The 24,641-nt window shown below is 42.0% G+C and overlaps 1 protein-coding gene across 4 annotated transcripts in view; it reads right to left on the bottom strand.

Annotated features, from left to right (window-relative positions):
• Micu1 (mitochondrial calcium uptake 1) overlaps nucleotides 1–24,641 on the bottom strand; it is a 142,013-nt gene that overhangs the window by 98,100 nt on the left and 19,272 nt on the right. For all 4 annotated transcript variants that reach the window (XM_040732566.1, XM_040732565.1, XM_040732564.1 and 1 more), the window contains exons 2-5: nucleotides 21,265–21,426; nucleotides 17,104–17,278; nucleotides 9,706–9,868; nucleotides 2,263–2,306 (exon numbers count right to left, since the gene is read on the bottom strand). In XM_040732566.1, coding sequence (XP_040588500.1) covers nucleotides 2,263–2,306; nucleotides 9,706–9,868; nucleotides 17,104–17,278; nucleotides 21,265–21,425 — 543 coding nt within the window. In that variant the 5' untranslated portion in view covers nucleotide 21,426. The remainder of the gene's footprint in view (nucleotides 1–2,262; nucleotides 2,307–9,705; nucleotides 9,869–17,103; nucleotides 17,279–21,264; nucleotides 21,427–24,641) is intronic.

The following is a 24,641-nucleotide window of genomic DNA, read 5'->3' on the forward strand; positions in this document are numbered from 1 at the left end:
TCTCAGCAGTTGGTGCACTTGAGTAGGAATCCAACACTGCGGAAGGTGTTTTGTTTTTATGAACTAATATCACCAGAGAAAATATGAAGTCAACCAAGATTTGAAGCTTTTAAAACTTTCAATCTTAGTCTGAATATATAACATACTCTAAGCAACATTAGCTAAAGAGGTCAGTGTTCTTTACTCGAGACTCTGTCGAGACAGGAGACAGCTTTGAAAAGAAACAGGTGATAAAAGTGGGGCTGATGTGTTCTGTGTCTTTTCTAGAGCTAGTATTTTCTTTGTGTGAGCGTGGGGGGGGGCACTTTTTTGTTGTTGTTGTTGTTGTTTGTTTGTTTTTTGAGATAAGGTTTCTCATGTAACTTTGGAACCTGTACTAGAACTCCACTGTAGACCAGGCTGGTCTTGAACTAACTCACTGAGATCCACCTGCCTCTGCCTCCAAGTGTTGAGATTAAAGGTGTGTGCCACCACCACAACCCGGCCAAGAGCTAGTATTCTTAAAGAGCTCACTAACAAGGTAGGAAAGGACCCTGGAAAAAGACTCCCGCCGAAATGCAAAGTCTGCTTAATCAAATTCAGTTTCATTGACGATCAGTTGGAATATGAACATCTCATTTGCTTCTTATTAGGGATGTCCATTAATTAAACAGAACAGTAAAACTACCCTGCTATTTGTCAGCATCAAATGGGCCATTCCTTTCCGTTTCACAAGTAAAAGGGTCTATAAAATTTCTATAAAAATTAAAAAGCACCCCAAGGAAGTATTGTTTTATAACTGTCTTGGCTTTTACTGATATAAATCTTAACATACAATAAGACAGCAATGGTCAAATGACGAACTTCATTAAATGCAGAGTTACAAGGTTTTTGTTTTTTGTTTCTTTAAAGAAACTAAGAAGGGAGTCTCTAAATACTTTATACAAAACGTCTTCCAAGTTGAGACAGACACATAGATACATACAGACACAGAGAACTGCCTATTTAAAAAGTAAAGCAAATTCCTCTACAATATTTCCTCCTCAGAGCCTGTTCCCTGGAATCATAAAACCAGCCCCCACTCTTATCCTTCACCCACAGACAAGAGCAGCTCTCCTCCGCAGGAGACAGAGATTATTACCGGGGACAATCGCTGAGATGCAGGGACAACTGACTGTGGACCTACTGGATGTGCCTACAGTGCAAAAGGCTCAGGGGGACACTGTGGAAGCGGGGGCGGAGAGAGTGTTAAGAACCAGGAGAGCAAGAAGTCTGCTGCGAGGCTGTGTCTCCTAGGAGTGACAGGGAAGTTACACTCACGGTACCTCAACAAGATGGCTGTCTAAACAAGCCCTGAACATTGACCACGCCAACAGACATAAGGAAATCCCACAGGGTTCTACCCCTAGACAAAGAGGAAGAGCCAGTTGTCCCATAAGGGTGAGCCCCTTAATTGGTTATCCAATTCCAAGTGGTCAGCCCTGAAATCACATACATACAAGCAACTCTAAACAGGTTCAGCAGACTGTATTTATATATTTATGCATTTATACATACACGTAACAACAACAACAAAGTAAGAGGCCTGGAACATGGGAGGGAAGGAAGACAGAAATTAAAACTATTTTGCTTTCATTCTGACCGTGTGTAAATGTTTTTTTTTCCCTTTTGAAGAATTTATCCTGAAAGGGAAAAACCATGTTTAGCTGGCAGCTTTATGAGATAATAAAATTGAAAGTTTCCCTTTCAATGCCTAAGAATGATGTAGTGTAATGTGATTTCTTCATCAGGTACAAAGTAAAGAATTGAAAGTACAATGTAAACACATGCATATTGGGAGAATTCTTTATAACTGTTACAAAAGCACTATAGAGATCTTTATTGTTTTATAGGTAGGATTATTGCTAAAACTGTCAGAAGGTTCAATCAGCTAGATGTTCATATGAAATGTGAATGTAATACTTGGGAGCTCATTCATCTTTATGACGGCTCTTATGTTAATATTCAAAAGTCAGCAAACACTTCGTTCAGTCTTAATATGCATATATGGAGAAGGCAAACCACCAGTTACCTTACATGAAAAAACATTAAAAATAGCAACCAAACAAACCCAGCAAGAAACCTGCTTGATTTCCCGTGTAGGACCTCCTGGAGACGCTCATGAACCTAAACACACTTTTGCCAGCAGCAAACACGTATTCATGGATTTGTCACAAATGATTTTAGAGGAACTTGAAAACATTCTTAGTAAAAATTAGGGCACCTCTGTGCCAGTTTGCTCACCTTTCCATCAAAGCGCTTTATTATATACTGGTCCAGGCCCAAGTCTGAAAAAGAGAGGAAAAAATAATTTGTCTCTGATCATAACTCACCAGAAATACATGACAGCTCTTGTTTTGTTTTGATTTTTGAGACAGGGTCTTTCTGTGTAGCCTTGGCTGTCTTGGATCTCGCCTTGTAGACCAGGCTGGCCTTTAACTCACAGAGATCCACCTGCTTCTGACTCCTGAGTGCTGGGATCAAAGGCATGCGCCATCATTGCTGATCTATAAATTAGTTATGACTTCAGTTTCACAAATGAGGGAATTAAGACCTGTAAGTACTGAGTAATTTGTGTAAGATCAACTTCCTTGCACTCACCTTTATATACTTTATCACTTAATGGCCTTTGATGGAGTCTACCTGTTCATAGTTCTTAGAAATGGACCTTACTCTTATGACTCACACTATCTGCTTCAGCAACTTTGTTATAGAGTTAAGATAGCCAAAAGCTGCCTCCCGAACACACACAGATTAAAAACAACTACTAAAAATGACAAAAAAAAAAACCTTTGAGGCAGCTGCTTCAATTGCTGAAAGAAAAGGACTCGAACTCTGCATTCCTTCTTTAGTCCTTAAAGAATAAGGACAATGGGAGCTGGAGAGAAGGCTCAGTGGTTAAGAGCAAAGACTGTTCTTCCAGAGGACCCAGGTTCGATTCCCAGCACTCACATGGTGGCTCACAACTGTCTGTAACTTCAGTTCTAGGGGATCTGACACCCTCACACAGATATACACTAATGCACATAAAACGAAATAAAATAAATCTTAAAAAATAAAAAAGAACAACGACAATACTGGGCAGTGGTGGCACACACAATTAGTCCCAGCACTCAGGAGCCAGAGGCAGGTAGATCTCTGGGTTCAAGGTCAGTCTGATCTATAGATTGAGTTCCAGGACAGCCAAGGCTACATGGAGAAACCCTGTCTTGAAAAAATAAACAACAACAATAAACAAAAAGAATAAAGAAAAAATAAAGCATTGTTAGATAAGGAAAAGAGCATCTACCTGTGCTGGAGACTTGCTCTAAAAGTCATGCTAACTCTTTGGAAACAGGAAATGACAGCAGAGGGAAAGCAGGAAGCAGAGAATAAAAGAGCAACAGAAATGGTCCATCTGTCAATCAGTATCTCTGTATGAGAGAGACATCACTGTCTTCTCTTAAATTCTCTACATAAACAGTCTGAGGTGAGTTTTCGATGTCGAGAGAGATGGTGCCACAGCATAAAGTGGGACAGCTTACTGTGGTAAGGTACCCCACCTGAAGTGATAAAATTAAATTCTCACAGTAAACTGTGATAATGCGTATAATCCCCACGACAATCGCTAAATATATTCAAAGAAATATAGTCAAGACACAAAAAGATCACTTACAGGACAGTAAAAATCCTCAAACAATCCACGAAGCAGTCAGAAAAGCATCAGAATAAAGAATGGGGTGGGGCAGCACTAAAGCCAATGAAGAGCTCTTAAAGAGGGCACAAGAAACCGGGAGCCTTCTTCCAAGGCGTTACACCTTCCTCAGTTCAAGTCTTTCCTTCTGTCACCTGCTCAGACAACTAGCTTTCAGAGGTCAAGTCATGCTAGTATAAAGATCACCAGATCGTAAGAACACACAGCAGCTGGGCAGAGACCATGCTCTACTGAGACATGCAGTCTGGAGAGCACCAGCGCAGTGTGCTCCCACACAAGCTCAGTAGTTTAACCATTCCAGCTTACTCAAAGGTCAGACTATTAACATGGATTATCACAAGTAGCCATCTAATATGTTCAGAATGTGCAAACTGTGACAAACAAGTTCAAGGTCTTTCCCAAAGTCAGTTTTCTGGGTTCACACAAGATACCTTTATTGCAGAATATAAAATTTCAATATTTCAAATTTTTATAAAACATCAAGAACACAAAAGTGCATAACCTAAATACTGCAGTTTGTCCATCCTTTAGTCAGAGTTTGAATGATAATGCAGTTTATCTTCTATGAGCCTTCACATTCTTTAATCATGAACTTCTTGGCCTTTATTAAGTATTATAAGCAGAGTTTCAGATTTAACAAATCTCATGCATATTTAGCCTTGGGTATAGGTCTGATACTTATGAACTGGTACATAAAGTTCACGAGAAATACGATGATAAAAGTAGGTGTGGTGGCACAGGCTTGTAATCCTGGAGCAGGGAGGTAGAGACAGCCAGTCTACCTCTTCAGGCTCCAGGGTAACATAAGACTCTATCTACAAAGCAAGGTGGATGGAGCAAAGTTGACTTTTAGTCTCTATATGCACACATATACATGCGCACACACATACGCTCACATATGTGCACATACACACATAAACACACACTAAGGAATAAGTGATGATGCTTAATAAATCTAGGCCACAAAGGCTATCAGATATCTAAACAATACTTTTAAAGTATAAAAAGAATTGGAGATTATACTTTAATTACCACACTTCCCCCTTCCTTTCCTGCCTCCAAATCCTCTCATATACCCCTCCCCATTCTCCTTCAAATTCATGGTTGATTTATTTCATTAATTTTTATTACATGCAAATATATATATGATGTATATACATATATAGTCCTAAATATAATCTGTTGAGTCCATATAACGTCACTTGTATGTGTGTTTCAGGGCTGACCTTTTGGTACTGGACAAGCAGTTGGTGCTCTCTTCCCTGGGGAAGACCTTTTCTCCTGCTGCCAGCATTCCTTACTTCCCCATAGTTCTTTATGTAGGGTGGAGGCCATGTGGGCTTTTCCCCATCCAGTTTGGTTTGTCCACTGGTGTCAACTTTTAAACTCAATACTTGGAGTAATTATGACTCATCAGTTAGGTCTATAACCACAACAGACCTTCCAAACTGACTTCATCTTATGCCACTTTTCTTCTTAAGTCATGTTCACCAAAGGCTTTGGGGTCCTTGGCATCAGCAGGGTAATCTAATCACAGCACTAGTAATTCTTATTGCATGTCGTTATATCATTCAATCCTAACAAGTTCACAGAAGGGGCAGGTTGGCAAGTGACAGCCAACTCACTGTGTTTTTCTTTTTCTTTTTCCTTAGAGCCCCAGAGATAAGAGTAGTACTTACTACCTTGCTACAGAGTGAGACACTGTCCCTACAGAAAAAAAAAGTTGGCTATTCTCTATACAACATCATATCATAGCTCTAAGTGTCTCCAAAAGTTTGCACTGTTTTGAAAGTGCTTAGATTTCTGAGCATGACACTTTAATTTTGTGAAAACACACACACTCAGGAAGTCCATGTTTAACTCCCACATAGGCTAGCACATTTTCTGTTTGGAAAGAACATAAAACAAATACTTCAGGTTTATAGGCCAAATGCTTATGGTCGTTACAACTATTCCACTCTGTTCTTAAAGCTCTCAAACTGCCATACAGTTTGTGTGTTATGCCCATAAACTTCTTATGAACACTGAAATCTGAATTGCATAAAAATTTTAAATGTTGTAAAATAGTCTTGTGCTCCTCCTTCCCTTTAAAAGATGTATAAATCGTTCTCTGTTCATGGGCCATATAACGAATCAGGGAGTCAGCTACAGTCAATCTATTCTATAGGAAACAGTACTGCAGGGGATTAAAAATAAAAGCAGACAAAGTGAAACCCTGTAAGGAAATAAATAATGCAGAACACAGTAGGTATTTGGAGGAAAACGGTACTACAGAATATATTTTAAATACAGGATCAAATATAAAATTATGTCACTAAAAGTGTTCTTTTTAGGCAAGATCATTCTTAAAATGGTGAAGGGTCATCCTAGAGGAGTATGGACTCCAGGAAACCTGAATTACACCTTGAGACATGCCTCTCCATTCACACTCTTATTCTCCTGTGTAGGGGAAACCATCCCAGGATGGAAAGTGAACCAGGCTGACAAAAGCAAAGGAAGCAGAGACCTTCTTTGCCACAGGGTATGCTGCGCTCTGCCCGCAAGTCCTTTGTTTTCATGGAACTGTTAACCCATCCCATGTTCTAGTCATCAGATGGCTGCGAGAAATGTTTCTGTTTGGGTTTTGGAGACTGGGCTTCTCTGCGTAGCTCTGGCTGTCCTGGCACTCACTCTGTAGACCAGGCTGGCCTCAAACACAGAGATCCCCCTGCCTCTGCCTCCCAAGTGCTGGGATTAAAGGCATGTGCCACCATACCAGGAGAGAGACAGTTTTTACTACAACAGTGAGAGCCACTCCACCCACAGCCCGAAGTAGCTACCTAAGTCATTGTACCTATATCCAGGGATGGTGGTGACACACTAACTTCATAGAGGGGGTTGAGATGTGTTCAGGAAACATCTGATTTTTTTTCCTTGTAACATACTTCACATTTAGCTACGGCTACTCTCTGAATACACATTTTTGATTCTTAATACAGAAGTATTCTTATTCACCTTTTCACCCTGAAATTCATCAGCTCATTTCAAAATTGTCTAATTTGAGGGCTTTATGAAGTCTGTGCTTTGTGATTATTTTAAAAGTTCTAAAACTGAAACTCACAGATTTAGATCTGCTGGGATCCTGGGATATATAGTACGTGTGAAGTCATGACAAAACAAAGCTGAAATAGGAATGGCTGGCTGGAAACCAACAGAGGACAGAAATTTAAATTCTAGAAATCTACCACCATATTGTTCTTCATTCCACCTCACATAGGAAGAGCATATTTTATTTTGCTGTATCAACATTCTTGCTAATAATGAGCAAATGAAAATAGAGCCAGTTTCTTCCCATTAGATCTCGTTTTGATGTACCAGAAATTTCTGATTCTCAAAAGAAAAGCACTTATTATTCAAGCTTCCCATGAAAATGAGAAGGGTGGTTGGATACCGCACTCTCAGTAACTACTCAGCATATGCAGTAGATCTTTCAGTAATTAAGAAAGAGCGGGCGGGAGCAGGGCCTGGGGACGTAGCACAGGGGTAGAGCACTTGCACGGCACGCAGAAAGCTTGCATTCAATTCCCCCCATCATAAAAGCAAACACGTAAACGACAAAGTGCAGCAAAGTTAAATGCAGGGTAAATGAAGGCAACCGGAAAATATAACTGTTTCCAAAGGAATAAACATAATAGTCCTTATGCGAGCAAATGGTCTTCAGTGGCCCATCTTAAAATATTGGTTCATTTTCATTGTCACACTGGAAGCAAAGCACATTCTTTCAAGTTACTGATAGAAAGGAGATTGCTATCTGCACAGTTATTGTCTTGCAGGCATAAATGCTATGCTGTCATTAAAACAAAAAACAAAAAAACATGACAGGAAAATGTTTCCAAGCCTTTCTTCTAGGTACACCCTGCTCTGCTTTCTTCCCTCTCACGCCACAGAACAAGTTGCTGAAGCAAGTTCATAAGGATCTAAATCTTGGGTTGGATGGCTCAGTGGTTAAAGTGCAGGTCACTAAGCCTGGCCACCTGTGTTTGATACCCAGGACCCACATAGTGGAAGGAGAGAACTAACCCCCTGAAGTTATTCTTTGATATATATATATATATATATATATATATATATATATCCCCATTAAATAAATATTTTAAAAGGATCTATATTGAAAGTACAATGCAGTTAATGAAAAGTTTGGTATATCTTATTATAAAACTCTTTGAACGTAGAAAGCAACTCAGTACTTCTTGAATTACTACATAAGAAGCCTACGAGAACATAAAGGAGCATTTGAGGAAAAATAAAATATATCCTTCTGATTTCAACATTCAAAGTTATTATGGTAGTGTCCCTTTCTAGAACTTTCTGTGTATTTTCTACATGGATGAAACACAGAGGACCAAGACACACATTAAACATCACAGGGATGCAACCAGTAAAATGCAGAGAGAAATTCTGCAACACAAGTGGCCTGCATCCTTCTACAGGTAAACGATGCTGTGTTTCCTAAAAGGTATGGAGTCAATGTAGAAGACGGAGGTGAAACAGGGAAAAGAAAATCCAAAGGAAGGCATGTTACTCAGCTGCTCTGCACTCTAGAGAGCCAGGGCTCTCTTCTTAGCTTAACCAAGATGCCAGAGTTTATGTAGCAGAACTGACTATCCCACAGAGTGGAGGAGGCGGCACAACTTGAACATCACATACATTTATACTGTATAGGCATCCTATACACACAGCATACTAACAATTTTAGATGATACTTTTTGTGTACTGGTGTTTTGACTGCAATTCACAAGGGGTCATACAGGAAATTATCCACTGTCACACTGACATTCCAAACACTTCAGATTTTGGAGCATTTTGGATTACAGATCATAGACTCAGGGTGTTTAGCCTATATTGGTTTATACATTCGCCAGGTGTTTAATGCTTTGTGTAGTTTTGAGTTGCTGTGTCATGTCCTTGCGCATCAATATAAAGTCCATTCTTCGACTGTCCGTGTAGGAGAGGTCTACTACCAACAAGCTACTAACACTTCAGCTTTCTGGAAATGTCTTAACTGCTCTTTTGGGAACAGGCATTGCCCACGTGCTGTCCACCACAGGTGTCCTACCTGGGCATACCCAGGGTGATTACTGTCCAGTTCTTTTGCTCCTGTTAATTGATTAAGCTCCCTGGTTTGTTAATGACTGTGTAATTTCTTGTTAAACTTGGGTGTTTTTCCTATACAAAGGAAGCGAGATCAGATTCTCTCTTCCCTGGGACTTAGCTGATGTTAAAGACTACAGTCATCAGTCTTCAGTGACTTTCCCAAAGTATTTGTATGAAAATTACACACTTTGTCATGTCCTCCTGTAGTTCCTGTTCTATTTCCTTAAATGCTGGAGTCAGTAAGCGTGGAAAACTGCTGAGTAAGTCAAAATGCTCAATGCAAGCATTTTGAGAACGAGGTCTGCACTAGCCCCCTTTCCCTCCTTCTCAAGCAGAAAGCCACAGCAGGGTCAGGGCTGCTGTCCCGTGGCTGCCGCTGAGCTGGAAGGCAGAGCACAGGAGGCAGAAACAGCACAGGGCCGGCTGTCACGAAGGCTAGGGGACTCACTGTGTGCTGAGCATTCCCCTGATCGTGTGCTGATGACTCGGTGGATCACAACAACACTGAGACTTGTCTTGTTTTTGATGGTTGTTCCCAGACAGGGTCTGAAGCTGGGGGAGGAGCCTACTCAATCATTTGCTCAGAGTATTTCCTAAAGGCATCCTTAAGTGTTCACCTTGAAGCTGCTTCTTTCCACACACTGGTTTATCTCAGCTAGTTCCCCTGAACAAGGCTTCTACACTGGACTGCAGAAGCTGCGCACAATTCCAAGCATTCAACGGTCAAACGGGGTTTTTAATTACTGCCTGGACCCATAAACGTCAGGAAGCCCAGACAAGGAAGCAAAGCAGCCTTAACAAACAAGCGCCCCAAGTCTGCCCCCCTCAGCCTGCCCCGCTCCCCCAAGCTAGCACCTTACGTTCGGGTTGCTTTTCATTTGGTGTTATGGATCGCACGAAGTCCTGTGGGGTCATAAACACTTCCGTTTCTCCCGGTTCGTTGATTACTTTCAAGGTGGCAAAATATCGGAAGATTTTGTCTGGTGTGGAGTAGGCTCGGATCCTATTCTCATATTCCATCACCTGAAACGAGAAAGCTAGAGAATGTTACTATGCTAAGTTACGCTCAAGTTCACTGATTCTCATAGCGCTCATCTTAACTTTTGGGAGAAGCTGATCATCTCTCTGTAGGTGGATTTTTAAGGAATATATTTAATAAATAAGCTCAATTTCAAGACTTTAAATTTCTGTCTTGCAAGATTATCATTCATACCCTAATTGAAGCAAAAGTCATAGAATTTTGTTTAGAGCTCCTTAAAAAAACTTTCTAGTTACTGAAAGCTAGCAAATTTAAAAACACCATTAACCGAATTCAAAAGGCCTTACAAGTGGAATTATTGCATACAGTAGCCTACAGGCTCCTAAATATTAAGTTTTAAGAAGGGATTCACTTTCTGTGGATTTTCCTGAAAAAAGGCTTGAAATTTCACAGGTTTGGATGGTTAGCAGCCCTTGTAAGGCAGAATACATGAAATGATAACACGGAAAAATAAAATTGTGTATCACGGAAGTTCAGTTATTTGCACATCTGAAGCACTTTAAACTATATTATTAGGTAAGTTCCCAGAAAACCTTCACAGGTGGCCTATCTAGAAAGAAACAGGACAGCACACAAAAGTTTGAGTAATATCGACAACCAAGCATGGTACATTTAACTAGAAGTTTGTCATGTTACTATGACAGCTCACACGTCTGACATGCGAGTCTCTGCTCTAAGTACAGAACATACAAAATACTACACAAATTACACATGATTTAGTGGAAAATGTCTCTAACACTTGAATCGCATTTTACATCAGTATTATTATTATTACTTTAATAATAATAATGAAACTCTGTCAGCTGGCCTCAAATTTGCCCCTGAACTTTGGATCCTCTTGCCTCTGGCTCCCAAATGCAGGCATTGCAGGGTATAGTAGCACATCTAGTACTCTGTAAGTGTCTAGGGATCAAACCCAAGCTGTGTGAATGCTAGGCAAGTACTTGACTAAATGAGTTACCTATACCTTAGTTTTATATGCTGAAGTAGCCGCTGTTAAATAGTATCTTATAAAAAAAAGTATTGATGCTATTAAACCTAAAAGCTCATTAGTTCTGTGTCTATAAAGCAGATAATACTCCCAAAACTATTCATACATTAAATGTATTCCATTAGCACAACAATTATTGCATCTGTTAACCCTGAATAGACACTTCGAGGTCACTGGCAGTAGCTGGTTAGCAATGGTCTTAGTTCCACCATCAAATGTGGTTTCAGCAACTGAGGACGAACTGCCAATTTATTCAATGAGAACTTGCATTAAAAGCTGAGACTTTAGGGGCTGGAAAGATGGCTCTGAGGTTAAGAGCACTGGGTACTCTTCCAGAGGACCAGGGTTCAATTCCTAGTACCCACAATGTGGCTTCCATTCTTCGTAACTCCACTTCAAGTGGATCTGATGCCGTCTTCTGGCCTCTGAGGGTAGTGCACGAATATGGTGCACAGACACTTAATTCAGGCAAACACTCACATATGTATATAAATATCAGAAATCTCAAAACTGCGATTTCACATAAGACTAAAGAACTGAACATGAGGCAAACACAGCAGGAACTATCTAATCCTTCACAGCTTTGAGGCTTGGCTACAGGGCTAGATCAAAGGCATTATACCTTAGACAACGCTTATTTGTTGGCAATAGTAGTTACAGAAGAAATAACATTTCTGTGGCCCATTTATGTTTCTTGTACCCTCTCTAAAGGCAGGAGCAGGGGAAGGGAGAGAAGAAGAGAGCAGAGAGAGAGGGGTTCAGAATCTTTAGGGCAAGAGGGTTTTGTGAACTAAAAGGTTAAATCAACCATATTCAAGGCAGAAAGATAAAATCATAAAAAGATAAGATCAGCAGTTTCAAGCCTGAGAATCAGGTTTCTGGACTGTTGCAATATTTATTAAATTATGTTACAGAATATTATTAATTTGACCACAATCTGAGTATATACATCCTGCTATAGTATTTTCGTTTGTTTTTTCTTTGAGGGGTGTCACTGTGTGTGATACTCATAGATCTGCCTGCCTCTGCCTCCTGAATGCTAGGATAAAGGCCCACGTCCCCACTCAGCTGCTGTTGGTTATATGTTTCTTAGGGTTATAAAGTTTTATTTTGAAACAATAGGTCCAGAAAAGTAACAGATTTAAAATCCTCATATTGGTAGCATTTAGTATGTACACATTGGTAGCATTTAGTATGTACATATTGGTAGCTATTAGAATGTACATACTGCCCTTTTTAACTTACATCATATCCTGGTGATTGTTCCATATCAACTCCTGCTTCCTTTTAGCGAGTTAGTGGTTTATCAAAGTCACTAATAGGAATCCAGGACACTGAGTCCAAGAGAACAAAGTTTGGAAGCAGTAATAGGCTACTGCTGAGGGCCTGGGGAATGCGCAAAGATTTACTAAGGATATTATAATAATCCATCCCATCATGCATCAGTCTTTCTTAAGCATCACTATGTTAAGATATATCTTCCATAAAACTGCTGAGTACAACTGGCTCAAATTCAGGGATTATTTTTCCTATGTGAACTACACTAATGAGTAGCCAGAAAGGACTTAATAACCATAGATGCTAAAAGGAAAAATAAGGGGCAGGAGAGACGGCTCCATGGTCAAGAGCACCTGCTGCTCTTCCAGAGATCCTGGGTTCCATCATACCTACTATATGCTATCTCACCATTGTATGTAATTTAAGTTCCAGGGGACCTGGCACTCTCTTGTGGTCAGCACACACATGTGGTGCACATACATACATGCAAGCAAACACTCATACACATAAAAATAAACATATCTAAATACACATAAAAATAAATAATTAAAAAGAGAGGAAGAAGAAGAGGAGGGGGAACCAGACGTTACATGTTTACTGATAACAGGAACTAACTCTGCCACCATGAGCTTGGCTACAGGGACCAAACACAAGTCTAATCAAGCCTCAGAGTCCAACTGCCAATATCCAAGTAATACGGAGACAGGAGGAACTGAATGACATTTAAGTGTCAATAAACCCATTCACAGGAAATGTTGAAGGTTAAATGGCCTGGAGCCTGTCCCTGTGCATCAAGAGAATTAAAACGTATCATTAGGTTGAGGGGAAATAGTATGATTACAGAGTTCATGCTTGGTCCTAAGTTCAATCCTCAGCATCAAGGGGGAAAGGCTAGCATTCAAACAGCAAGATCAAACTGCATACATCTGGTGATGAACGCTGGGTTAACAAGCTCACTCTCCTACTGCCCACAGTGGTAAAAGAAGGCCCAGGAAGGAAGGTAGCCCTTGCCCAGCTGCTAACGCAAGAAATCCATAAATCCTGACCACATGCAAGAAATCCATAAATCCTGACCACCCTGTCTCCACGCCACCACCAGCTGCAGCACACGGACTCTCCTATCAAAGCAGCCATTAGACAGTCCCTCCAGGCCCTACTGCCAAATGGCGGACACGTACAGGACAGAGGGAAGCAGATCAGTGTTTGCCTAGACTGAGAAGGCAGCTGACCGTAAGGGGAAGGCCCCACTAAGAGGCCGCTGTCCCGAGTGGGGTTAACACTCTTCCTGCCTCAGGGGAAAACACACCACTCAGCTAGCTACACATGACCCAGATGCCATACAGCTGGTTGGCTTCCACCTGCCTCGTGACATAAGATAGGGTTTCCCTTGGGCTTCCTCAAGGGGAAGGCCAGGCTGGGACATCTGGTCCATAGCAAGATGTGTGTCATTATCACCTTCACAGAGGTTAACCCTGAAGACAACTGGGTCTAATGCCACAAAACAACAAGGAACTAGATAGCTAACAGGACCAGCTGCAGTGACAGATAAGGATGAGCTAAGCTGCACTGTCCCTGGGGAGGCAATGTCCTGGGTCCAAAATTCATCACTTTCATTGCCAAACTGAAAAACGCAAAGTCTAAATAGATTTCAATATGAAAGAAAGTAATTAAAAAATTCTTCTTGTAGGGCTGGAGAGATGGCTCAGCCATTAAAGGCTAGGCTCACAACCAAAAATCTACTTGTATTGGGGTATGGTGGCATATATACAATCCCAGCATTCAGGAGGTGGAGGCAGGAGGATCACCGAAAGAAAAAAGAAAGAGAAAAATAAAACACAAAGAAGCTAATCCATTTGCAGCACCCCACATATATATATATTGTTTTTTAGGAAAATAATTTAAACAAAATCCAGACGTCATATGTGAATAGCAGAAGTCAAGTCATAGATAAAGGCTATGCATGAGATTTGGCCAAGTAAGAAAGAACTCTGTTATAGTAAAACAGCGACTGCTTAAGAAATGACGACACTTCACCTCATAAATGGGAGGCACTCAAGAGCTTTTCAGAGACATAGTCTCTTTTAAAAATGATGCAAACTCCTGAATGCCCAAGAGTAGTAGAGTCCCCTCCCCCCTGCTCCCCAGCCAAGTCAGGGCTTCTCTGTGTAGCCCTGGCTGTCCTGGAACTCACTCTGTAGACCAGGCTGGCCTTGAATTCAGAAATCCACCTGCCTCTGCCTCCTGAGTACTGGGCTTAAGGGCATGTGCTATTAGTACTGGGTCTGAGATGGTTTTTAATAAGCTTGCAATAAAAAAGTTTACCACACAATAATCTTTATTTTTACATGTGTGTATCTATGTTATGTGGAGATGTACATGCCACAGTGCACATGTGGAGGGCTGAGGATGACTAGTGGAAATTGGCTCTCTCCTTTCACCACTGGGGTTTGGGTTCTAGAGATCACACTCAGGTCACAAGGCTTGGCAGCAAGGGCCTTTGCCCACTGACCATCTCGACAGCCCTAGTCTCCTTTTAAGAAGTGTTCCAGTACAATTTCTGGTTTTACTTAAAAGAGTTCATTGTCTTATTATATGGATTTGTATATATGTTGCGATTTTTGCTTTTACAAACTGTATATATTTTCTGTCTTTAAAAACTAAAATACTAAAAAAATAAATTTGGTATTGATAAAATGTGATTATGATTATTAAAGTATAGGCAGAAAAATTCTTACCATGTTTGTATGTTACTTAATGAATAAATAGTGACTAAAAAAACAGGACCTGAGTGAGTGATGAAAATAATTCTTGAGGAATGACATGCACAATGGTTACCCTTCAACAGAGGGAGGGGAGGAGGCTCTTCCTCATCCAGTTACATCTTACAGCTGCAGGAGTTACAAACGCATCACACTGGTAGCTTTAGTGTCTCTGCGAAGCAGGAGACACTGTCCCATGCTAAGAGGACAGCAGGCTATAAATGGAAGCGGGCTAACAAATGTTGATCTGAGTCACTCGACTATTTCTAACACGGAAGTGTGTAAATGAAGCTGGCAGCATGCTTTGAATTTTGAGTTGTGATGAAACTTTTGTTCAAATTCACCGGGGTCACAAATGGATTTAGACAAACTGTGTATAATTTCATGTAAAAAGTTTTGTACCTTTTCAAGGAGCGACTCTTACAGATAGACACACATGACAGAGTACTTGGGAAACAACTTGACCTGTTGTACCATTTATATTTCTGTAGCTGGAAGCAACTGAAAATTTTAATCCCAACAAGCAAGCTGTCTCAGAAATAACCCCTTTGAGTGTTTGTGGGTATTCCTGCTGAACTCCGAAGTCCGACGTCACAGGCATTACTAGAGCAGAACAGAAACTTCTCTGAGGTAAAGCCACAGTATGGGGCTGTGTGCACAGTTTATGCTGAGCTGCAGCACACAGGGCTGTGGGCACAGTTTACCCTGAGCTGCAGTACACGAGGCTGTGGGCACAGTTTACCCTAAGCTGCGGCACACGGGGCTGTGGGCACAGTTTACCCTAAGCTGCGGTACACGGGGCTGTGGGCACAGTTTATCCTCAGCTGCGGTACACGGGGCTGTGGGCACAGTCTACCCTAAGCTGCGGCACACGGGGCTGTGGGCACAGTTTATCCTAAGCTGCGGCACACGGGGCTGTGGGCACAGTTTATCCTCAGCTGCGGTACACGGGGCTGTGGGCACAGTTTATCCTCAGCTGCGGCACACGGGGCTGTGGGCACAGTTTACGCTGAGCTGCGGCACACGGGGCTGTGGGCACAGTCTACCCTAAGCTGTGGTACACGGGGCTGTGGGCACAGTTTACCCTGAGCTGCGGTACACGGGGCTGTGGGCACAGTTTATCCTCAGCTGCGGTACACGGGGCTGTGGGCACAGTCTACCCTAAGCTGCGGTACACGGGGCTGTGGGCACAGTTTATCCTCAGCTGCGGCACACGGGGCTGTGGGCACAGTTTACGCTGAGGTGCGGCACACGGGGCTGTGGGCACAGTTTACGCTGAGCTGCGGTACACGGGGCTGTGGGCACAGTTCACACTGTCCTCAGCTGCGGCACACGGGGCGGTGGGCACAGTTTACACTGTCCTCAGCTATTTGGCTTTCTGGGAACTGTATGTTCCCCCACACATAGTCTCCCTTTACAGTTTGACATAGCAAACCAGAAATGTCACAAACTCAGTATATCTATGATAACGTTAAGTATTAGGAAGACTCAGAAAGCAAGTATCGGCTTACTATTTGAACTGAAATAACAGAGTGTGTTCTTCCTGAAGATGACCTGCCCACTTTCACTTCACTATCCTGCAGGGATAATCAGAAAATAAGCAACTCAGCATAGCTCTAGGAAGTTCCTGAAACTCACCAGATTCACTAGGTCCCTTCCTCCCAAGAGTAAAGAGTAGAGACTGCTGAGGGTCACTCTCAGACCAGCCAAGTAGCCAGGGGTAAACAGAAACCAGCTGAGCTACCTGGAAAGGAAAATCTCCAACCTGTGGAGCTGCCTGCAGGCAGCTTTGTGGGCTGTCTCCCATGCTAGGGTGGGTGATGCAGCTGCCTTTGAGTCATTTCTGCTCCTGTAAGGAACCCCTCATTCGTGGTCCTGCAAATAACCTAATAAAACACACTAGTTCACCAAGTTAGTTAGCCTTTGGCGGTATCTGTACTTTGGTCTATCGTGGACTCACTATCTGAGGTGAATAGAAGAGTGTGTGCTTATGTGCATGTATGTGTGAGTACATGTGTGTGATGTGCGTTGTGACTCTGTCACATAACACTTCACACTCCCAGTGCACCTTTGGCTCACAACAATGGTAAAGAGGAGAGCTCAGGAGTGCCTTGTGACGCAGATGAGATGGGACAGCATGGCTCTCCCTTAGGACACAGTTCTGATTTACTAGCAAAACTCTGCTCCATACTTTTCTGTCTCTGAATCCAGAACGCTTCTTCTTCTTCTCCTCTGGATAGGGCTCGGTCCCAGCATCTGCAGCCCTTTCCTCATGGCTGGAGACTTCCTCTTGGTCTTTAGTCTTTCCTTTATCGCCAGTGCCAGTCTTTTTGTTGTTGACGCATGGTGGAGACTCTGCATGAGCCCTGGGATGCAAAAGAGGAGCCTACATTAGACAGAGGCCCATCATATTAAGTACTCCCATACACAGCTTAGAAGAGCAGCAACCACTTTGCTCAAAGTCCTACACCAAGAACTCCCTAAAACACCTGAAAGTACTCAGCAGCCCCTCCCCTTGTTACATATGCACAGGAAGCAAGAGCAGCAGCTTGCTAAGCGAAATAAGCCAGGAACAATAAGGGTCAATTCTATACAACTGCGTTTCCATGCATTACCAAGATTAGTTAAATCACAGAGCAGAATGAAGAATGCAGCATTGTTATTTATTTAATGGGAAGGAGTTTCGGGTTGTAAAGGTAAAAAAGTTCTGAAGATGGACAGTTATGGGAATGGGAAGTTGCTTTTCAATGGGTATATCATTTCCTTTTTACTTTTTAGTGGGAATATCATGCTTTAATTTTTTTGAGGTTTTATTTTTATGTGTATGAGTGTTTGCCTGGATGTATGCCTGTGCATTGGTGTGCAGTGCCAGCAGAGGCACTGGAGCCCCTGGGACTGGAGTTAAAAAGAGCTGGAAGCTGCTGTGAGGTTCTGAGAACTGAACCTGAGTCCGGGTCCTCTGGAAGAGCAGCCAGGGCTCTTAACTTCTGTGCCATCTCTCCAGCTCCAGGAATGTCATCTTGTTCTTACTTTTAAGTGGGTATATAGTTTAATTTTTACCTTTAATGAGCATACCATTTCATTCTTAACTCTTCAATGAGTTTAATATTTCATCTTTATTTTAAGTGGGTATACCATTCCATTCTTTTTAATAAGTGTGTCACTTCACTCTTACAAGATGAAGTTCTGGAGCCCTGTTTCACAATGAGGACATATTTAATATGACTAAAATTTGAGACATGGAATAAAAAACGTAAGAGAGAGAGAGAGAGAGAGAGAGAGAGAGAGAGAGAGAGAGAGAGAGAGAGAGAGAGAGAGAGAGAGAGAGAGAGCGCTGCTCAGAGGACAACTCAGGCACTATCTTCATCTTCCATCTGTTTGAAACAGTCTCTGCCGTTGCAGAGATGACCATACTTCAGGCTAGCTGGTCCACACGCTTCCGGGGATTCTCCTGTCTGTTTCCCACTGACACTGTAGCTCCCCTTCCACATCTGGCTTCACATGGTTTCTGGGATTCAAACTTGGTCCTCACACTTGTATGACAGGCACTTTACCCGCTGACTAGCTCCCAGGCCCCACTGTCATTTTTATAAACCCTGAACTGTCAGATATGCCAGATGTGTTGGCATATGTCTGTAATCTCAGCCCTCACACAGGAACACAGCAAATCCCACATCAGCCTGATCTACATAGCAAGTTCCAGGCCAGTCAGGGCTACATAGTGAGCTCCTGCTTCAATAAGCCACAGCACCTCAAAGGTCCCTAACACTGTATCTTTACTCTTTTAAGCTTGCCAGTACCTTATACAAAGAAAACAAGGATGTGTGTGACTGATGAAGGAACACCAACAGAAGTCCTGTGCTCAGATGGAGAGAGGAGGAAGGAGGGAGGAAGGAGAGGAAAAGAATGCTGCTTTTAATATACTAGAATAATGGAAGAGTCTTTTTTTATATTCTTTTTTTCATTGGAAATAAAAATTTCAAACACTATATATTCCTATTTTTATTTTAATTTATTTATTGTTTTTTTGAGACAAGATGTTGTAATTTGAGAAAAGCATCGAAAGACACCATGTGACAGGGTTCAAGCAAATGGGTTTTTAATTAGGAAACGGGATCTAAGAAGGAGTCAGGGGAAGGGAAGGCTGGCCTGGAGCACCGGGAGAGAGGAAAGGGAGGGGGAGGGAAGAAAAGGGAGGAGAAGTGGGCAGGGCCCTTTTAAAGAGATCATAGCGACTGTTCACAGGTGGTGCTCTTAGTGGCTGCAGCTAAGGGCATCTCTTGTCAGAACCCCAAGGACAGGCCAGTACAGATGCCTGGATATTAACACAAGGTCTCTCCAAATAGCCCTGGCTGTCCTAGAACTCACTATGTAGACCAGGCTGGCCTCCAACTCAGAGATCCACCTGTCTCTGCCTCCCAAGTGCTGGAATTAAAGGTGTGTGCCACCACACTCAGCTAAATAGAAAATGTTCTGATTTTGGTTTTCCCTCCCTCTCTTTTCCCATGTCCTCTCCACTTCAACTGCATGCCATCTTTCTCTCCCTTTTTAGAAAACAAACAGGCAAATAAAAAAACAAGAATAAAACAAAAATAAACAAACAACAAAGAAAAAATAGAGAAACACACAAACACCAAAACCCACAGAATTGAAAATCATAATATACAAGCAAGAGACCAGTATGGTAAAAAAAAAAAAGCCTGAACAAATCAATATGAAATAAAAACCACCACCAACAACAAAATAAAACAAAACAAAACAAAACAACAACAACCAACCAACCAACCAACCCAACACTCCAAAAGTAGCTTGGAGTTCATTTTGTGTTGGCCATCTACTGCCGGGCATGGAGTCTGCCCTTAAGCGTGGTTTGTATACCCAGTGAGATTCCCTTGGAGAAACTAATCTTTTCTTTGTGAGTGGCTGTCTTCTGGAGATAGCTTCTGGGTTACTTTCTGGACACAGGGACTCTGCCTCAAGAGTTAACCCGCAGGCACAAAGGAAGTGCGATTTGTTTCAATTAGTTTCCTACAAGCACATTTTGAAACATTATTATGCTTAACTACATTGCAGAATTTGATTTATTTGCGATTCTGTGTTTTCTCTTGATTTAGAGCACAAAACAGGGAGTTTCTCACCATAAGTCACAGTGAATCCTGGCATGCCAATTTCAAGCTTTTTTTTTTTTTCTGTTTGAGTAAAGTCAAGCTCAAGTAAAGACAGAAAAGCACCAGTCATTACTTTCATGTGATTGGCATTGCACAAAAGAGTTAAGTTACACATACAGGCAGATTTAAGTGGGGAAAAAAATGTAGACCAAAAGAATGAAGAGCACCAGAAATGGAAACCATGTGGATAAATGTAAAAAATTCCTCTGTTTTTTAGAATTTCTCAGACTGGCAACATGACTCAGCACATGCCATCATCCTGAAGTCTTGAGTTCAATCCCTGGAGCGCACGTAGTGGGAGGAAGAGAACCAACTCTAGCAAGCTGTCCTCTGATGGACAGGCGCGCGCGCACGCACGCACACACGTACACAGACCTCTCTGACAGTTTCATATATTGGAGACAGTATATTCTACCTACTCATATATGTTCTTATGTCTCCCACACTATTGTAAACCCCCCACCAGAAGTTCCTTTCCCACATCCACATCTGTTTTGTTTTGTCTTGTTATCTACTTAGTTTAACCAAGGCCACCTGTGTGGTCTTGAGCTGAGCTCCATCCACAGAGGCTTCTGGGCTACCAGTGAGTATACCACTGAAGACAACAGCTGTCACTTTCTTTTTGTTTTGTTTGATTTTTTTAAGACAGGGTCCTCTACATAGTTCTGGCAGTCCTGGAATGTGACTTGTAGATCAGACTCAAACTGAGAGATACACCTGCCTCTGTCTCCCAAGTGCTGGGATTAAAGGCATGCATTGCCATACCCAGCCCTGCCCCTTAAAAATTTAAAGTAAAAGTAACTAATAATAAAATACAGGCATGCAATGGATAAAACAGTAAGACCAAAAGTGAGTGAAGGGAAATCAAGATACGTCATTGCAGCGTACTTACATATATGATGAGTAACACGACAATGCCTAAAGTCAGATTATGACAAACACAGGATGTATAAAATAAAGTCCAAAGCAGAGTTGGCAAACTATGATTCATAGGCCAAATCAAGCCTCTCACCTGTATCTGTAAAGTCCTCGACCTAAGAATGGTTTCTACATTTTTAAATGGTTGGAAGGAATCAAAACAATAATATTCTGTGATACATGATGTTTCACAGACCAACATCATCAATACCAAATGATCCAGCAAAGGAATCCTGATGTAAACTCAAGCCAGAAATAACACTCACTTCTTCCATAAAAGACCAGTACTGGCAGTCACTGCAGATGCTCCCAGGAAAGCCACCATCATTAGTCTTCGTTTGGTCTGTGCGGGCTGAGATACCCCATGGTACCATCGGGAGCCCACAGCTAGTTCTGCCAATGCAGAAAGGGCGTTGAGACGAAACATCCTGTGGACAAACGATAGAAATGTCACTTTGAGGCGATGATAATGATGACGACAGCAGCAACATCACCAACACTGATGAAATATGTGCTCTGTCAGACACAATTCTAAGTGTTTTGCATGTATTAGCATCAGAGCTTATGAAAACAGAACTACTACTTGCAGGCCAAATATATCAGTCAAAGTAAGATTAGAAGACAGAAACCACAGGCTAACTTAGAGAAATCCTGATATAAAATACTGTTAACTAGCAGGAGAATAACTGCTCAGGTGTAAAGAGACGCAGCTCTAGGGAGCAGCATGACTTCCAGGGCTGACAGAGAGGGCCAAAATGGCCGATCCAACCAGGGATGACTTCTAGATTTTATGAAAAGGACACAGTAAGGAATCTCGGGAATTTTACTAAGGTATCATATAAACAAAATTTACTAGAAAGCCACTTTTGCAGATGCCAGGGAAAGCCATGGAGACCTCACGGCAGCAGAATCTGTTGGTAAGGTGCCCTTCATGGATCAGGGGAAGCTACTGAGCATCCCAATAAGGTGTGCACACCACAGAAGCATCGATCAAAGAGTATGCAGAATCAGACGGGCAGCCTGCCCTCCTGCAGTGCCCCTCTCCTGACAAGAAGCAGTAACCGCACAGGGAGGAAGTTCCAGGAGCACAAACAGGACAATGCAAACAGTTCTGGAGCTGAGAAGCAACAGGCAACTGAACCACTCATTTCATAGGTTTAAGTGTCACTCGCCAGAAAAGTCAAGCTAGAAAGCAGTGGGACCAGAGCTTAAAGCTAGTCGGCACCAAGTTTTAGCGGGAAGACGTTGCTATTTGCTGTGTTGATGCTGAGAGATGCTTTCATTAAAGTAATTAAAATTGAAGTTTTAATTAAATCTTTCCCATTCCCAGCCCTTGGAAACCTTCCTCTCCTCCAGATTCTTTTCATCTCATATTTAAAATATCTCTATAAAGGAAAAAAAATCATTTAATGAAGTTGTTCTCAACCTTCCTAACGCTTCAACCCTTTAATACACTTCCTCATGTTGTGGTGACCCCCAACCATAAAATTATTTTCATTACTCCTTCATAACTGTAATTGTGCTGCTGTTATGAACTGTAATGTAAATCTGATATGTGAACCCTTTGAAAAGGGAGCTTAAAAGTGAAATGGGATTCACTCGATACCCAAAACAAAACAAAAGCATGGAAAAAAATTACCACTATACACAGGCCAGGTGCAATCTCAACACTGAAGCTTAATCCTGCTGTCCTTATAGACAAAGTGGGACAACATTTATTTTCTGTGGCAAGAGTGTCACACAATTCCAACATCACTCTGGAACCCCAGAAGGCATCTCCCATTCATACATGCTAATAAAATCCAACATGGAAAGGCTGTCCCTTATAATTTTTTTCTTCCTAGACAACAACATCTGAATCATTTTTTTCTGATACATTTTTAAATTAACATTTCCCAAATGTACACATGTATAGGTATAAATGGCATTGCTTTTGGCAACAGCAAAAATGAGCACAAATAACACAGATGTCTGGAGAGACTGTGGTCATCACTGACAAACTGAAGCAAAGAGCCCTGGGGGATTTTCAATGTGACAAACAAGGAACAGCCAACATACAAGCTGGGACAAGCTGGGAGAGCTCATCTGATAAGATCAGGGAATAACTAGGTAAGTCACATTGAACTGAGAAGACCAAGTCTCTGTGTCTCTGTCTCTATCTCTGTCTCTCTCTCTCTCTCTCTCTCACACACACACACACACACACACACACAAGACCCCTGAGTTCTTAGACAGGAAAAGGTCGTGGCAAAAAGTGACATTTCAGGGCTAGAGATAGTCTGGGGTTAAAAGCAGTTGCTACTCTTCCAGGACAGGAATTTGGTTTCCAGCACCCACCACATAGGGCAGCATATAAGAGCCTGTCACTCCAGCTCCAGGGGATCTAACTCTTTTTCTGGCCAGGATGGGCTCACACACAGAGAACAGTAATTATTCACTAGCTCTGCAGGGAACAAACTGACAAGAATTAAAGGCAGAGAGCTAACTAGGAAGTTTTAGTGTTCCTGAGGTTTGTTTAAAACACTAAGTTCACATGTTCTGTCTGTGCCTCATTTTACTGCCAGGTTACATGAAACAATGTATGTTAGTGATGTTACTGGTGGGGTTTCCATGGATGCTGAGCAGTGAAACCCAGTAAGAACAGCCCCACTGTAATTAGTCCTCAGCTCTCTGGTGAGGGGTGCATAACTGATGTGTTGAGTTCTGAGAAGAAACAGACTTAAAGAGATCCGTTACCCCTGGGGTCTGAAAGCTCACAGGCCAACAGAGGTATTCAGGCAGCCGTGGAGATAAACATGCCGATAAATGATGCGGGTTAAACCAAATTAAAGCAAGAACAGTTTCTTTCTCAATACCCAGGTTCCTCCAAACTCCCCACTATCACTAAAAAGGTCAAACAGAATATCATGAACATTGCTGACTAAAAAGTGTCCAGGAAGGCAACTGAAAAGCAAATTTGTAACCAGATTAAAGCATCTTCTTCCCAACAAGAAACTGCTAGAACAAGATTGCTGGAAACTAGCACCGGTGTGTCACTGCTGTGCTCCAGAACCCAGGCTATGGGGATGTGAGGGTCAACTCACTCTGCTTTGAGGAAATGCTCAAAGTCTCAGCACAGGAAATTGGTTAGCGCAATCCTTCAGTTTATAGGTGAAGGACTAAGACACAGGTGAGGCAAGTTCTGTTCAGAGCTACTTATGATAGATGCTAAGATCTGCTTTTACTCCACATAGTTACTCTAAATAGGAAAGTGCTTTGTAATAACTGTTCTCAGCAGAATAAAGAGCCACGTTCTAAGTGGGAACTGGTGGGTGCAGGTGTAGCTTGGAGACACGGCGCCTGCCTGACACTCAAGAGGGTCTAAATTCAGTCCTCAGTACCTTGGTGGACATGCACATGTGTAAGTAAACAAGGAAAATGTCCAACTCCAGAAGATAAACAATGATACAATATATGTACATATTAAAAATGATAATCATAAGACATCAGTGAACATCATCTCAAAAACCAACAGACAGCCGGGCTAGACACAAGGCAACCAGGAAGGTAAAGTCGTCTCTAAAAACTAGGAAAAGAAACTTAGTCTCACTTTGACTAGGAGAATGCAAATGTAAGCCATAGAGAGAGATGGATGGTTAGCTCT

Source organism: Mesocricetus auratus, unplaced genomic scaffold, assembly GCF_017639785.1.
Source record: "Mesocricetus auratus isolate SY011 unplaced genomic scaffold, BCM_Maur_2.0 Super-Scaffold_100027, whole genome shotgun sequence".
NCBI classification, from domain to species: Eukaryota; Metazoa; Chordata; class Mammalia; order Rodentia; family Cricetidae; genus Mesocricetus; species Mesocricetus auratus.